Source organism: Aethina tumida, chromosome 6, assembly GCF_024364675.1.
Source record: "Aethina tumida isolate Nest 87 chromosome 6, icAetTumi1.1, whole genome shotgun sequence".
NCBI classification, from domain to species: domain Eukaryota; kingdom Metazoa; phylum Arthropoda; class Insecta; order Coleoptera; family Nitidulidae; genus Aethina; species Aethina tumida.
In genome coordinates this window covers 9,837,917-9,856,541 of record NC_065440.1, presented here as the reverse complement: position 1 = coordinate 9,856,541, position 18,625 = coordinate 9,837,917, and the positions used below count along the sequence as shown (strand labels likewise).

General features: G+C 25.8%; 1 protein-coding gene across 1 annotated transcript; it reads left to right on the top strand.

Annotated features, from left to right (window-relative positions):
* The first annotated feature begins 16,616 nt into the window (after positions 1-16,616).
* LOC126264145 (proto-oncogene tyrosine-protein kinase LCK-like) lies at positions 16,617-18,306 on the top strand. Its single transcript, XM_049968865.1, has 8 exons — positions 16,617-16,695; positions 16,761-16,950; positions 17,016-17,080; positions 17,137-17,438; positions 17,498-17,695; positions 17,778-17,938; positions 17,996-18,122; positions 18,174-18,306. Exons 2-8 carry the CDS (start codon positions 16,784-16,786, stop codon positions 18,177-18,179), a joined length of 1,026 nt encoding a protein of 341 aa, XP_049824822.1. The 5' UTR covers positions 16,617-16,695; positions 16,761-16,783; the 3' UTR covers positions 18,180-18,306.
* Positions 18,307-18,625: the final 319 nt, after the last annotated feature.

Genomic DNA, 18,625 nt, shown 5'->3' with positions numbered 1-18,625 from the left:
TAATAAAGAGAAAGTTACTAATGTTTCAAGATTGGAAAAAATTCAACCCTCCATAAGCAATGTCAAACAACAAAAAGGTTATTACATAATAAACTTAACACTAATTTCAGACTGGTCTGAAATCCGTACTTTTTTTAATTCTGAAACAAAAGTAAAGTTGGGAAAGGCATTATTTAATTCTCCCACTTCTTAGTGAAAAATATAACTTTGGTTTTTGATAGTGCTATGAAGTTAGTTAAACAACTATAATATTAGTAATATTAGTAACAGATACATAACAACAAGTTACGTAAGTTTCATGTTAAAAACAAATCTATTAATTGAACTGATCAGATCAGTTACTAATGTGTCAAGATTTTAAAAATTTCAACTCTGAATGAGCAAAGTCAAATAACAAAAGAATTATTATATATTAAACATTAAACAGATTTCAGACTGAACTGAACTGAATTGAACTGAAGAAGTTTTGGAAATTCAAATTAATGCAGATCCTGATACGTTCTTAATGTGTAACTTTCTTTTTAAAATCAAATCTATTATTCTGATCAGATTAATTCTTTAATAAAGAGAGAGTTACTAATGTTTCAAGATTGTAAAAAGTTCAACCCCAAATAAGCAATGCCAAACAACAAAAAGGTTATTACATAATAAACTTAACACTAATTTCAGACTGGTCTGAAATCCGTACTTTTTTTAATTCTGAAACAAAAGTAAAGTTGGGAAAGGCATTATTTAATTCTCCCAGTTCTTAGTGAAAAATATAACTTTCGTTTTGGATAGTGCTATGAAGTTAGTTAAACAACTATAATATTAGTAATATTAGTAACAGATACATAACAACAAGTTACGTAACTTTCATGTTAAAAACAAATCTATTAATTGAACTGATCAGATCAGTTACTAATGTGTCAAGATTTTAAAAATTTCAACTCTGAATGAGCAAAGTCAAATAACAAAAGAATTATTATATATTAAACATTAAACAGATTTCAGACTGAACTGAACTGAATTGAACTGAAGAAGTTTTGGAAATTCAAATTAATGCAGATCCTGATACGTTCTTAATGTGTAACTTTCTTTTTAAAATCAAATCTATTATTCTGATCAGATTAATTCTTTAATAAAGAGAGAGTTACTAATGTTTCAAGATTGTAAAAAGTTCAACCCCAAATAAGCAATGCCAAACAACCAAAAGGTTATTACATAATAAACTTAACACTAATTTCAGACTGGTCTGAAATCCGTACTTTTTTTAATTCTGAAACAAAAGTAAAGTTGGGAAACTCATTATTTAATTCTCCCAGTTCTTAGTGAAAAATATAACTTTCGTTTTGGATAGTGCTATGAAGTTACTTAAACAACTATAATATTAGTAATATTAGTAACAGATACATAACAACAAGTTACGTAACTTTCATGTTAAAAACAAATCTATTAATTGAACTGATCAGATCAGTTACTAATGTGTCAAGATTTTAAAAATTTCAACTCTGAATGAGCAAAGTCAAATAACAAAAGAATTATTATATACTAAACATAACACAGATTTCAGACTCATCTGAACTGAACTGAACTGAAGAAGTTTTGGAAATTCAAATTAATGCAGATCCTGATACGTTACTTAATGTGTAACTTTGTTTTTAAAATCAAATCTATTAATCTGATCAGATTAATTCTTTAATAAAGAGAAAGTTACTAATGTTTCAAGATTGTAAAAAATTCAACCCTCCATAAGCAATGTCAAACAACAAAAAGGTTATTACATAATAAACTTAACACTAATTTCAGACTGGTCTGAAATCCGTACTTTTTTTAATTCTGAAACAAAAGTAAAGTTGGGAAAGGCATTATTTAATTCTCCCACTTCTTAGTGAAAAATATAACTTTGGTTTTTGATAGTGCTATGAAGTTAGTTAAACAACCATAATATTAGTAATATTAGTAACAGATACATAACAACAAGTTACGTAAGTTTCATGTTAAAAACAAATCTATTAATTGAACTGATCAGATCAGTTACTAATGTGTCAAGATTTTAAAAATTTCAACTCTGAATGAGCAAAGTCAAATAACAAAAGAATTATTATATATTAAACATTAAACAGATTTCAGACTGAACTGAACTGAATTGAACTGAAGAAGTTTTGGAAATTCAAATTAATGCAGATCCTGATACGTTCTTAATGTGTAACTTTCTTTTTAAAATCAAATCTATTATTCTGATCAGATTAATTCTTTAATAAAGAGAGAGTTACTAATGTTTCAAGATTGTAAAAAGTTCAACCCCCAATAAGTAATGCCAAACAACAAAATGGTTATTACATAATAAACTTAACACTAATTTCAGACTGGTCTGAAATTCGTACTTTTTTTAATTCTGAAACATAATAAACTTAACACTAATTTTAGACTGGTCTGAAATCCGTACTTTTTTTAATTCTGAAACAAAAGTAAAGTTGGGAAAGGCATTATTTAATTCTCCTAATTCTTAGTGAAAAATATAACTTTGGTTTTGGATGGTGCTATGAAGTTAGAAACAGCTCTAATATTAGTACTAACAGTAATAGATACATAACAACAAGTTACGTAACTTTCCTGTTAAAAACAAATCTATCAATTGAACTGATCAGTTACTAATGTGTCAAGATTTCAAAAATCTCAACTTTGAATCATCAAAGTCAAATAACAAAGAAGTTATTAGATAGTACACATAACACTGATTTCAGACTGATCTGAACTGAACTGAACTGAAGAAGTTTTGGAAATTCAAATTAATGCAGATCCTGATACGTTACTTAATGTGTAACATTCATTTTAAAATCAAATCTATTAATCTGATCAGATTAATTCTTTATTAAAGAGAAAGTTATAAATGTTTCAAGATTGTGAAAAATTCAACCCCCAATATGCAATGCCAAACAACAAAAAGGTTATTACATAATAAACTTAACACTAATTTCAGACTGGTCTGAAATCCGTACTTTTTTTAATTCTGAAACAAAAGTAAAGTTGGGAAAGGCATTATTTAATTCTCCTAATTCTTAGTTAAAAATATAACTTTGGTTTTGGATGGTGCTATGAAGTTAGAAACAGCTCTAATATTAGTACTAACAGTAATAGATACATAACAACAAGTTACGTAACTTTCATGTTAAAAACAAATCTATCAATTGAACTGATCAGATCAGTTACTAATGTGTCAAGATTTTAAAAATCTCGACTCTGAATCATCAAAGTCAAATAACAAAAGAATTATTATATAGTAAACATAACACAGATTTCAGACTGAACTGAACTGAACTGAAGAAGTTTTGGAAATTCAAATTAATGCAGATCCTGATACGTTATTTAATGTGTAACTTTCTTTTTAAAATCAAATCTATTATTCTGATCAGATTAATTCTTTAATAAAGAGAAAGTTACTAATGTTTCAAGATTGTAAAAAATTCAACCCCCAATAAGCAATGCCAAACAACAAAAAGGTTATTAAATAATAAACTTAACACTAACTTCAGACTGGTCTGAAATCCGTACTTTTTTTTAATTCTGAAACTCCGGGTTACAAGGGTAAATTTGGGAAAGGCTCTATTTAATTCTCTTCTTTAATTTTCCGTTTCTTAGAAAAAATATAGTTTTGGATAGTACTATGAAAGAACACAAGTTTTTATTTGAATATTATAAATTATCAAGTGGCACTAAAACATGTAATTTAGTTATAAATCTAATCCATTACTGTTATAAACCGAGTAAATTAGATAAACATTATTGAATGGTAGATACAAATTTTACCATCAACTGTTGTGGTAAATGTTTGCAATGGTCAGGATTATGAACGTTCCTCCAACTAAGATATCCAGAAAAAAACAAAAAATCAATTATTTTAATTTATAATATTCCTATTAACATAATATTGGAATATTTTTTAAATTGTTTTCAAGAAAATTATTTGATACAAATATTCAAAATGTACGAATTGAATTAAGACCCCTTAAAAATGTCTACAACGAAACTAAACAAATTTGTATCTGAATTAAACTGGACAATCCTCACCATCTCACAGTTTAACCGAAAAGAAATTAAAGCATTTTATTTTAAGGAAAATATAAGAAATAAATTAATTTTAAAAATTAACTATTTTGAAGTTTGATTTAGAGCTCCCTATTTATCTAAACTACGATTACATAAAGCAATTAAAGTATTAAAATTCAAAATAATAGAAACACTTGTGAATAATTAGAAACTATGTAAGCAATTAATGAAAGCTTAGTTTAAATTCTTAATTGTAGTAGGAAAATACTTGTTTCAAAATATTTTACAAGTAAAATTTCAAATTCACATTCTGGAAACTTGGTTTTTTATATAATTGGTGTAATTACATAATAAATCATATTTTTATAATATAGATATAATATTTGAAGTGTTTAGGTTTAAATTTAATCCATTACTGCATAAAAATCGACAGTTTACTTCAATTTATGTCATTTATATGACTAGTGACATTTTACGAAAATTCTTAAAATATACAAATTGAAAATGTCTGCAATGAAACAAAGCAAATTTGTATTGAAATTAAACTGGAAAAGCATCATTGACACATTATTTAAAAATTTATAGTTGGCAGTGAACACTTAGAACTTTTAGTATTAAAATTTGAAATTTCATAATATTGAGACTCTGAGCAACAATTTTATGCATGTTTATATGGTTTTTATTATAATTTAAATATATTACAGGCTGTACAAGATTATGACAAAATATAAATACAATTCAATTGAAATAACAATTAATATACAATTGTATTATTTATAGTTAGTATTTGTAAAATAATGTTAAAAATCAGGTGATTTTTAACATTATTTTAATTGTTTGCATCATTGTCATCACTAATTTCAACAATACTTAGACTTTTTGTACTTTCAATTATTTCCTTTTGTTCTAAACAAGATACAATAGGCTTATGGTAGCTAAAGTAAGAATTGAAAATGTTTTATTCAAAATTTATCTAAGTATCGTGTAAAAGAGTCATCGATTGTCGTTTTATGTTTTGTAGTACTGAGTTTTCGATAATTGGACATATTTAAATAAATTTTTCACTAAATCCATTCAATTTCACTTATAAGATATACAAAGAACTATGCGTCAATTGTATAGCTACAGATATACTGGTATAAGCATGTCGGTGACGCAAACGCACGAGATTTCACCTATCCAAAAATACAATAAATCTATTATTATTTGTTAGGAAAGGCTAATTTTTAGTTTACACACTTTTGTTGACGGTATAAAAAACAAGTAAGTTGATCTTGAACGATTATTTGGAAAATTTACCTTCTAAACTTACCCCCTATATATATATATATATATATATATATATATATATATATATCGAAAATCTTGTTGGAAATGGTAAAAAATACTGTGAAAGTTACAGCTTTTAATATTAATATTTTAATTTCCTGTTTAAATAACACGGGAACGGTGTTCTCTTGGATTTTGAAATTTTTTAACTCTCGTTATAGATAATATTTCAAAATGATCAAAACAGATTTTTATAGAAAATTTAACGTTCTACAAAAAATGTCTCTTACAGTTTTTTGATAAATTCATTTTTTCAAAAGTTATTTAACATTAAAGTTGGATTGATTTAAAATTTTGACATTTTTCTCATTTTCTGACGCAACCATCAACTTTATGGAAAAAATTTATATGACATTTTTTGTAGACAATTCAATTTCCTATATTTATAAAGTTTTTGATATTTTTTACAGATCATAAGTTGCTGCAGAAAACTAAAAATTTTATTAAATAAATTATTTTACTGCTTAAAATTAAACATTTTATTTAAATAAATAGATTTTTACTAAAAAAATTGATTGTTTATTATAATCAAATTAGTTTATATCGTTACACTAACAGACTTTTACTATAATATGTCAATTTTTTTCTGTATTCACTTATAACTAGCAATAAGTGTTTCACAAAAAATGAAGAGCAATTACAATACTTATTGCTAGTTATAAGTGAATACAGAAAAAAATTGCCAAATTGTAGTAAAAGTCTGTTAGTGTAACGATATATACTATTTTGATTATAATAAACAATCAATTTTTTTAGTAAAAATCTATTTATTTAAATAAAATGCTTAATTTTAAGCAGTAAAATTATATTTATTTAATAAAATTTTTAGTTTTCTGCAGATAACTTATGATCTGTAAAAAATATCAAAAACTTTTTCGAAAATAAATTATAGGAAATTGAATTGTCTACAAAAAATGTCATATAAATTTTTCCCATAAAATTGATGGTTGCGTCAGAAAATGAGAAAAATGTCAAAATTTTAAATCAATCCAACTTTAATGTTAAATAACATTTGAAAAAATGAATATATCAAAAAACTGTAAGTGACCACTTAATATTAATATTAAGAGCTGTAACTTTCACGGTATTTTTTTTTACCATTTCCAACTAGATTTTCGATTTAAATAAGAAGAAAAAATTTCTATATAGAGATTCCTTTCAGACGGTATTCTCCTCTATGAACCCTCCACTTTCAAAACAGTAATAGACAGCATAGATATTAGCGTCAAACTCATTTCCGGCTTAGTTCTGGTCCTCGGTAGGTTACCAGCCAAATCAACAATTTCTTTCTTTCGTCTAAATTTACTAACAAAATAAGGACGACCATGTTGGTGACACAAACCCATAAGATTTTTCCTTACCAAAAAGTGCACAACGCGGCTAGAGAAGTTTTCACTTTAAAAATAAATCAGAAACCAACTAAATTTGTATAGAAATTAAACTGGAAAAGCATCATTGACACATTATGTCATACGTTATACTTTCAAGTAAACAATTTTGTTTAGTTTAGATTTCGAGTCCTCATATTTTATCTAAACTACGATTACATAAAGCAATTTATTTTAATGCGTGTCTCCCTATTTTTATTCGATTTTTTTATCATAAAATGGAAGCAACACAAATTGTGTGTGTGTATCACATTTCTGTCAGCTAAAACATCTGAAGAACACCAACAAATTAAATAATGAGCACTGTTACTGCATTTCTGATACATTGTCGCTTGAACAGTTGCTAATCAGACAGTCTTGGTTAGGAACTTATCAACCCCAGATGGGGTTTACATAAACAATATTTGGACTTCTGATGAGATCTCATACATATAGTGAATTTACTAGTTATAAATAGATTATGAAATTTATAATAGTAATGAATTCTTAATATATTTTTATTAATAAAAATTATATAAAATTAATATTTAATACAATAATATATATTAAAAATATAATAACGTATACAGTTATTAACTTTTTATTACTGCTAATAAGTTTTGTCATACTTTGTCGTATAGTTAGTTGTAAACCAATCACATTTTATCATATAAACAAATATAATAAATACGATATACAAATACGGAAGCCGATTTAATATCTATTATTAATTAAAAAAAAAATGATATCAGTGACCCTAGCTCTGAATTTGTATTTACTTCATACTCTTACTTTCGCACCCTCAGAGTGATGAGTTATACAAATCAGTGCATGTAACCTGCATATAATTTTATATGTCGAAATTTAAGTGAAATGTAATAACAAAACAGATGGAATTTTTCTGTTCCGGGTAGTACTTGACTTAGAAATTTTAGTTCAGTTTTGGTGGTTGAAAAAACATCAGTTTCAAGCAGAGAAACAAATTAGTCTTATTTTAGTGGTCAGACAAAGTGTAATTTGTTAAAAACTTTTAAAGGTAAGTTTTTTATTCAATTTTTTATTTTATATTGCTGTATTATTGTTTCGTATGTGTTATGTATATTTGTTAATTCATGTCATCAATTAATTAATTAACTTTTACTTGTTTCTGTCACAATTTTGATATTATTTCATATTTTTGTGTGCTTGGTTTTCCATTGGAAGCGTCTGGATGGATTTGTATTCCGTGTTCATTATTTATTGTTGGTTTTTCTCCCCATGAAATTATGAATAAAGATTGATTTATTTCAGGAATGTATTATGTTAATTTTAAATAGACTTTAGTGTATCTAAAATAAATATGATAGTTCTTTTTTGTATATATATATACATATATAGTTTTTTTTTTGTTCATATTATTGGTTCAACTAAAATATTATTTTTCCTGTTGTTACATAACTTGTCTTTGTATTATGTAGTTAAATTAACTTAGACTTTATAAAATTGGAAAGTGACACATAATTTTAATATGAAATTTATAATCAAAGAAGCATGTATGATTATATATTATAATATATTATAATATATTATAATATATAATAATAAAATAAAAGCAATATTAATTTTAGAAAATGCCAAAAACGCGTAAATTTGCTTCTTGGTCTAAGAAAAAATAATCAAAACTTTACATTTACTTAAACTAAGAAACAGGAAACGGAAGAAAATAGGATCATATATTGTGGATAATCTTTTAGAACGAGATGAGAAGTATAACGAATCTACCCAATGTTCACAATTTATTTTAAATGATATTAGATCAATTTAAAATTACTAAAAAAGAACAATTTAAATAAATGAAAAGCAACTGACAATTTAACAACCCAATTTATTATTAATAAATGCACCGGCTTAGTGTTTCAAATTTTGGAGATGTTAAAATTAAAAGAATCTTGTGACAATAAAGTAAAAAAAATTAATAATTTTTCTACAGAAGCTACGAAATATGAGAAAATTAATGATTCGTTAGCAATAAAAAAATTTGAAGAAGAATACAGTAAAATTGTAAAGCCTGCTGGTTTATTTGTAGATGTTCTTCATGGATATTTATAAATTATATTGTGTATTGTTATAATTAAATTTTTATATTTTCAGGAATTATATCTGAAGACGAAATTGTGGAAGTCAAGTGTTCTTATGAGACGATTATAATATAGAACTTATAGAATATTACTTTCAGATATAAGTTAAATTAAATATTATTGGAACTAATCTGTGCTATTTTATTGTATATTCAGGTTCAAAAAATAAACTTCTCGTTGAAGTAATTCATAAAGACGAATTTTTGAATCAACAAAATGCTTACGAAATTAGGAAGATTCTATTTTAATTGTCTAGGACAAGAGATACTATTAAATAGAAGAGGGCGAAATTTAAAATGTTTTGATCCACCCTACATCAGAGAAGCGCAGGAAAAGAGAACAAAAAAATCTCAATTTAATAGAATATTAATTTTTAAAATAATTTGTGTCACTTAAATTCCTATAAATTCCATTCAAATTACAAGGTTTACGCATTAGTTTACTGTAATTTTACATCAAAAAATATTTTATATAAAAAGTGTTTTGATTTTATTTTATCAGATAATGAAAATTGTATTGTAATATATTATAGTGAACAATAAGCAGAATTGGTAAAGTTGCAGAATCGGTCACTCTAAGGAACATTATCTAGCGCATGCGTCGTGAGGCGCTGATTTCGCGCTTCTTGAACATTTTGAAGTGCAGTGTTGTCGGTTTGCAACGGTCAAAATATTCGAATCATTTTTTATGGTTGAATTATTGTTGTGTTGTTGTGTATGTACTTTTTATTTTTTTGGTAAGTATATTATTTCTTCTAATTTGATGATTATGCTCATTATTAAAATATTATACTTTACAGATTATATTCTCATGGCGTTTTTAAATATATATATATATTATTCCTATTCTTCTGCTAATTACTTTCTTAATTTATTTGTATGCTCATTTAATATATTTTACATTATAGATCTTTCTCATTTTTGAAATATTTTACTTTTATTCCTTTAGTAAGATTATTTTTAATTTGTTAGCAGTCATATTTTAAGTTATCTTACTTTATAGATTATTTGTGTGCTGCATTTATTATTTTTTTGTACAATCTTAATTTATTGATACGGGTCGTTAATTAATTAATATATTTTACTATATAGATAATTGTATTGTATTTAATTAAAAATGTTTTTAATTTTTATTATTTTTTAATTTATTCCAATTTATTAATAAATTTATACTATATTTGCATTGAACAATTTTTTTCAAGTTACATAGACCATGACTGTTCCTCGGAAGATCTGTTTCCATCGTACCTCCACGAATTCATATGGAGAAATAAATTTAAAAATCATAATATGTTTATGAGCATTTTAAATTGTATTAGGGAGCAATATCCAGTGGAATAGATTTTTTTGTTTTAATTGATTATGTTTTTTATTACAAAATATATAAATATATCTTTTTCGTTAATTTTATATTAATGTTGTAAATTTACCTAATTTACCTTTGTAAATTTACCTAATTATTTAATAAAGAACTTTTAATTAGATCGTTAAACTACCAAAGAAATATAGAGTAAATAAAAAATGAATATACTAATTAATAAAGTGATTTGAATTTTATCTCTTTTCGAATTCAACCACATAAATAATATACATAGTCATACATGAAAAACATAATAAATTACATATATATTTTTCTAAAAATCATTTCTCTACATATTTCGTTAAAAATGAAATATGGCAACTATGCTGTCTAAAATCTCCGAAACAGACGATTTCAAATCCAGTTGACGCATGCGCTACAAATATTCCTTAGAGTGACCGATTCTGCAACTTTACCGCAGAATTTCCTGTTTAGATTTCCGGGTTAAAAATTACTATTTAAATAATGAGATTAAAATATATATTTATATAACATAAATTTGATGGTAAAGTTGCAGAATCCGTCACTCTAAGGAACATTATGTAGCGCATGCGTCGTGAGGCGCTGATTTCGCGCTTCTTGAACATTTTGAAGTGCAGTGTTGTCGGTTTGCAACGGTCAAAATATTCGAATCATTTTTTATGGTTGAATTATTGTTGTGTTGTTGTGTATGTACTTTTTATTTTTTTGGTAAGTATATTATTTCTTCTAATTTGATGATTATGCTCATTATTAAAATATTATACTTTACAGATTATATTCTCATGGCGTTTTTAAATATATATATATATATTATTCCTATTCTTCTGCTAATTACTTTCTTAATTTATTTGTATGCTCATTTAATATATTTTACATTATAGATCTTTCTCATTTTTGAAATATTTTACTTTTATTCCTTTAGTAAGATTATTTTTAATTTGTTAGCAGTCATATTTTAAGTTATCTTACTTTATAGATTATTTGTGTGCTGCATTTATTATTTTTTTGTACAATCTTAATTTATTGATACGGGTCGTTAATTAATTAATATATTTTACTATATAGATAATTGTATTGTATTTAATTAAAAATGTTTTTAATTTTTATTATTTTTTAATTTATTCCAATTTATTAATAAATTTATACTATATTTGCATTGAACAATTTTTTTCAAGTTACATAGACCATGACTGTTCCTCGGAAGATCTGTTTCCATCGTACCTCCACGAATTCATATGGAGAAATAAATTTAAAAATCATAATATGTTTATGAGCATTTTAAATTGTATTAGGGAGCAATATCCAGTGGAATAGATTTTTTTGTTTTAATTGATTATGTTTTTTATTACAAAATATATAAATATATCTTTTTCGTTAATTTTATATTAATGTTGTAAATTTACCTAATTTACCTTTGTAAATTTACCTAATTATTTAATAAAGAACTTTTAATTAGATCGTTAAACTACCAAAGAAATATAGAGTAAATAAAAAATGAATATACTAATTAATAAAGTGATTTGAATTTTATCTCTTTTCGAATTCAACCATATAAATAATATACATAGTCATACATGAAAAACATAATAAATTACATATATATTTTTCTAAAAATCATTTCTCTACATATTTCGTTAAAAATGAAATCTGGCAACTATGCTGTCTAAAATCTCCGAAACAGACGATTTCAAATCCAGTTGACGCATGCGCTACAAATATTCCTTAGAGTGACCGATTCTGCAACTTTACCGCAGAATTTCCTGTTTAGATTTCCAGGTTAAAAATTACTATTTAAATAATGAGATTAAAATATATATTTACATAACATAAATTTGATGGTAAAGTTGCAGAATCCGTCACTCTAAGGAACATTATGTAGCGCATGCGTCGTGAGGCGCTGATTTCGCGCTTCTTGAACATTTTGAAGTGCAGTGTTGTCGGTTTGCAACGGTCAAAATATTCGAATCATTTTTTATGGTTGAATTATTGTTGTGTTGTTGTGTATGTATTATACTTTTTATTTTTTTGGTAAGTATATTATTTCTTCTAATTTGATGATTATGCTCATTATTAAAATATTATACTTTACAGATTATATTCTCATGGCGTTTTTAAAAACAATATATTATTCCTATTCTTCTGCTAATTACTTTCTTAATTTATTTGTATGCTCATTTAATATATTTTACTTTATAGATCTTTCTCATTTTTGAAATATTTTACTTTTATTCCTTTAGTAAGATTATTTTTAATTTGTTAGCAGTCATATTTTAAGTTATCTTACTTTATAGATTATTTGTGTGCTGCATTTATTTATTTTTTGTACAATCTTAATTTATTGATATGGGTCGTTAATTAATTAATATATTTTACTATATAGATAATTGTATTGTATTTAATTAAAAATGTTTTTAATTTTTATTATTTTTTAATTTATTCCAATTTATTAATAAATTTATACTATATTTGCATTGAACAATTTTTTTCAAGTTACATAGACCATGACTGTTCCTCGGAAGATCTGTTTCCATCGTACCTCCACGAATTCATATGGAGAAATAAATTTAAAAATCATAATATGTTTATGAGCATTTTAAATTGTATTAGGGAGCAATATCCAGTGGAATAGATTTTTTTGTTTTAATTGATTATGTTTTTTATTATAAAATATATAAATATATCTTTATTGTTAATTTTATATTAATGTTGTAAATTTACCTAATTTACCTTTGAAAATTTACCTAATTATTTAATAAAGAACTTTTAATTAGATAGTTAAACTACTAAAGAAATATAGAGTAAATAAAAAATGAATAAGCTAATTAATAAAGTGATTTGAATTTTATCTCTTTTCGAATTTAACCACATAAATAATATAAGTCATACATGAAAAACAATAAATTACATATATATTTTTCTAAAAATCATTTCTCTACATATTTCGTTAAAAATGAAATCTGGCAACTATGCTGTCTAAAATCTCCGAAATAGACGATTTCAAATCAAGTTGACGCATGCGCTAAAAATATTCCTTAGAGTAACGGATTTTGAAACTTTACCAATTTGATTAATGATGAATAATCAATTGTCAATATTTTTTTAAAAAAATATATTATTTTTGAATTTCTTGTGTAATACAGACTCACATGTCAATGGCATTCTTACATGTGGCCAATTTGTATTTCTGAAATTAGTAGTATTATGAATCATAGTTTCTAAATTTTATTGCTATAATAACTGGTATAAAAATGTACAAATTTCCCTGAATACGTCCAGTCAATAGGCCATCTATGAATAATGAGTGGAACTCATGACATACCCCCCTTCCTCTGCCACAATCACTTATAATTACAGATTTCTATAATTATTCGGTTTACGTATGAAATTTTATTATTTTGCTAATTTGGACCAAATCTAAAAAACGCAATATTTTTCTCGGATAATTGTCACCGTACAGTCTTGTTAAATATCTAAGCTTTGACAGGACATATTTCATTTACCAAAATATTCTTTATTTTTTGAGTTATTTGCTGTACAAAAATGGTAGAAAATGACCTAAGTTTGACCATCAATAACTTTGTTATTAAATAATATTACGACTTTAAAACTATGTCATGTCAAAGATCAAACATTTGTTAATTCACACCCAAAATTTGAAATAGGCGTTTGTATAGGGAATTTAACACAGGGAGACGCCATTCTTTAAATCAACTGCATTCAATTACAACGTTTTCGTATTATTAGTAAAAATCCACAAAATTATCACTTTCCTGTCTATCACTTGTCTGGATTCACTTGAGATAGGAAAGTGATAAACGTTAAGTTTGTTGATTATGGAATCTTGTTTAAAACCTTAAATTTTTTGATTAATTGATTCTAAATATTACTCAATATGAGATTTTGTGTTTAAAAATCTCACTTTCCTTGTTATTTCTCAGTATCCGGTCAATAAAATACATTATAAACATTAACATCATAATATTTATTATTATACGTATATATTTAACGGTTTTCACTCGATGTATAAAATATCTATTGTCAAATATATCGGATGTCAACGAAATCCATTAGACAAGGTATAACTTCCAGGATTCTTTTACAATTTTGGATTTATGAGATAATTCACGATTAGACTGTATTGTCATTATTAAATAAATTTAGAAAATATTTCATAAAAATTACAAATAGGAATATTTTATATTTGAAATATATTTTATAATAAAAAACAATCAATTAAAACAAAAAAAAACTGACAGTTGTAGAGACTGTGGATAGAAGTGAAAACTTAGAACTTTTAGTATTAATATTTGAAATTTCTTAATGTTCTCTTTTTTTTTATTTTACCACCGTCTGAAGACATCTTCAGGATCAAGGATCTAATCAAATATATTGCTTCCTCGTGAGGTGCAATGCAAATAAAGATTACCCAATGAATGAGTTAGATTAATCTTCGTGGACTATCTCGAAAAATAAAAACTCATCAACATCGGGTATTACTGCGCATTATTGGAGCAATTGAAGTCAGAAATGGCTGCGAAACGGCCTCACATGAAGCGAAAAAAAAAAATGTTTTTGCAAGACAATGTGCCGGCACACAAGAGCATCGATATAAGACTCCAATTGCTTCCCCATCCACCTTATTCGTCAGATTTAGCTCCATCGAACTATTATCTCTTCCCAAACATCAAAAGTTGGCTCATCAATAAAAAAAGGATCAAAAAGTTGAAAAATCGTTGGAATAAGTATATCGATCTGAAAGGACACCCTTGAATAATAAAATCAAATTCTATAAAAAAAAAAAGATTTTTTCTATGCTAGCCTACGAACTTTTCAGTCCAGTTAAGTTAAAGTTAAGATAAATTTATAACCTTTAAAGTAAAAACATCAATCTGGTACTTTTACAAATCTGGCCTAAATCACATTGTTGCCAAACATAAAGTTTCCTCAACATTAAAACTGATTTCTACATTAAAATGATCTGTGAAACAAGATTATTTTGAATATATAATTAATTATTTTTCATACAATATAATATATTATATGTATTATACATATCCAATTTAATATTTACATTCTCAATGTTGCTTATAGATTCTAAACCGGAACTATAAATGTCTATTACATATACAGTACGAAAAGTGTTTGATCCATCTGAATCCCGAAAGAGACAACATGTACAATAAAGATAGTAATTCTTAGGGCAAACTTCTACTGCCTCTGTCATGCATAACGCCTTTCTCTAAGTTCAGACGGGTCAAACGATTTTCCTACTGTATGATTTATGTATCAAGTAACTGATTTATTTATTATTCCATTCTAAAGTTACATATGTTTCCAATTGCCTTTATTTTCAAATGTTAAATTTTTAAAAATTTATTATTATATTTAGTGTGCAAAGTGGCCAAACATCAAGATTTTGACATAAATAAGCTAAAGTTTTGTGGTTCAGTGGAATAAAACCTCTACATAAATTTTTATTACGATTTCAATAAGTTCTGATGTATGGAAATACATTTTCGAAGGAAAAACTACTTAAAAAATAACCATACGTATTTCAAAACTTTACCGCCAAAAGATGTTTTCAAGTTACCAATCACGATCAGAAAAAAAAAATAAAAAAACACTAGGAAAACATGCATAGACAGTGGCGGCGAATTATGTTAATTTAATTATAAATAATTTTGTTTTTAAAAAATATTTTAACTGAATTAATGTGTTCATTTAATCATGGGAAAACATTTACATTTTGAAATCTTGAAATACATAAAAAAGAAGGCATACAAACGCCAATATTTTAAAATACTAAATACACCGCTCCAAAAAATTAATATACCCCAACAACTATAATTGAGTATTATAATTTCTTTATGAAAATGGAAAATATAGACATATAAACCATTTATTTACATAAAGTGTGTTTCCTTTCGAATTATTCTAAAGAAATCATTATTTATAATATAAAAAAGTGAAAAATTAATGGAACTAATGTCCCAAATATAACATTCGCCATTAAGATTACCATTATTTAACGCCATTAAGTCGATACTTGTTATTAAGGAAAAACTTTCCCATATCATAAGTTACATTGGGCTAAATGGGTGAAATGGCGAATCACACTAACTCGTCTAGTTTATGTGTAAAAGCAAAATCAACTTATTATTTAGAAATGCTAAACAATTTCGGATAAGTTATGAAACACCCTGTATATGTAGCATTTTATGGAATGCTGCATAAAACAACAAAAGTAATATTATTTTTACAATTCATAATAAAAATAAAAGTTATAACCAAAAATTTTTAAGGCCTTAAATAGTTGCTGTAATAATAATTGAATAAATTTTTTAATTTAGTAACCTACGTGAAACGCCACTGCCTATGTCTGGTTGATAGGTCCACTGTAAAAGCCCTACCTACCAACACGCAAATTGTGAGTCGCAATTCGAGGCAGTTGGCAGTACGTGTCCGTGAAGTTAGACACTGAATAGTAGCTTGTCATTCAAATCACATAACACGTAAGTTAATTAATTTTTGTCGAAATTATTTCCACCTTTATATTTAACATATATTGTCCAACTAGTTTTAGTGAAATATAGAAATAAGATGGCATACCCAAACGGGCAAAACCAGACACCACCTCGGTGCTACTGTATGATGAAAACTCTTCTAGGTGTCATATATGATAATCCGGAATATCATAGGAAATTATATTATAAGCAGGTTTCTGGCAGTATAAAAAAGGGGAAAAGAATACTTGCTCACATCAAGAGGTACGTTGTTTATTAAAATATATTGAGACAAATTTATTTGTCATTAATTAAATAAATATTTCTAGTGACATCACCAAGCAATGCACCATTGCAGACAATCAACATGAATTATTAAGAATTAAATATGAAAGTAAGTATTGGGTAACTAAATTGGATAAATTTTATCAACCAAATTGTCACTTACAGCAGCCCTTCCCACTTGTTTACAAGAAAAACTGTTTAAATTGGACAACTTGTTTATCACTGACAAAATTTTGGATTCAAGCATACACAATGTTATTGTTTTTGGTACACTTAACAGAGGCACTCACATAATTGAGGTGGCTGTTAAAATGAAGTTGTGGGAGTTCGACGTAGTCGAGACGGAAGTTTCTGCGATGCGTGCCCTAACCCATCCGAATGTCATGCCTGTTATTGGCCTTAATTTGGAACATGGTATAATTCTCACTGAGTACATGAGAAATGGAACTTTGCAGAATGTGTGCACTGTAAGTGTTAAATTGAATCATTTAATTATTTAATGAATAAACAAATACAAATGTTCTAGACAATGCAAAGCACAAATCAACTATTCAAATATATTTATGATGTAATTAATGGACTCAAATACATCCATGGCAAAAAGTTCATTCACAGAGATTTGGAAATTTCAAATGTATTTGTTGATGATAACTATAGATGTAGGATTGGAGATTTGGAAAATGCTGTTTATTTAGGCAATTCACTAGTATATATTCAGAAAGGGGTATTTTCATATTACAATTACTTAACAAAATATCATTAGCACCATTAAGGTTGTTGATTTGCTTATTGTACATATATTTTAGAAATTTGTTCAGAGTTATCATTGTCCAAAGGAGGCCTTTGAGTACCAAGTATTTTCGTATGCAAGCGACATTTACAGCTTAGCGTATTTGATGATGGAAGTTTTGTTGTCTCCTAATGTCAAAGAATCCGCAAAAAAATCTTATTTGATGTCTGAGTTAGAGTACGTATAGAAATATTTATCAATATACCATAAATAATTCAATCATTTATTATATAGGAAGGTTTCTAAGTCAGAAAGATGTCCAGGCAACATATTTCAGATTGTTATGAAAGCATTATCACCCAATCCACAAAATAGGCCAACCATAGTAGATTTTTACAATGTGGTTGAATCATTATTAAATGTAAATTAATTTTTTCTTTTTCTTAAAAGGATAATTGATAATTATGTTCAGTTTTAGCCTAATTTTTATTTATACGTTACAATAAAGTAGTAAAATAAACCAAATGAAGAACGTCATTTTCATATCCCAGTTAGATGTTCTCAGTACACCTTTATTTACAGGTGGTTCCAAATTAATATATGTGTAATTATCAAATAAAACTTATGGATTAAAACAGTTTTATTGAATTTTATTTAATTGTAGACACAGACAGTGATTATTTTATCAATTTTTAAACAAGTTGACACAAAAAGAAGAAATAAATACAATGAGTATTTAGTTTATAATCGATTAAAGTAATTATACAGGACGTAAATTAACTTCAAGTGAAATGTTGGAATATGGTGTTACTTATATAAAAATAAAAAATAGGTTCAATGTTATACAAAGTGTTATTAATCACATGTGTACTTGATTTTTTCAAACTGACCCTACTTGAGAAAGACGAATGAAGGGGGTAGATT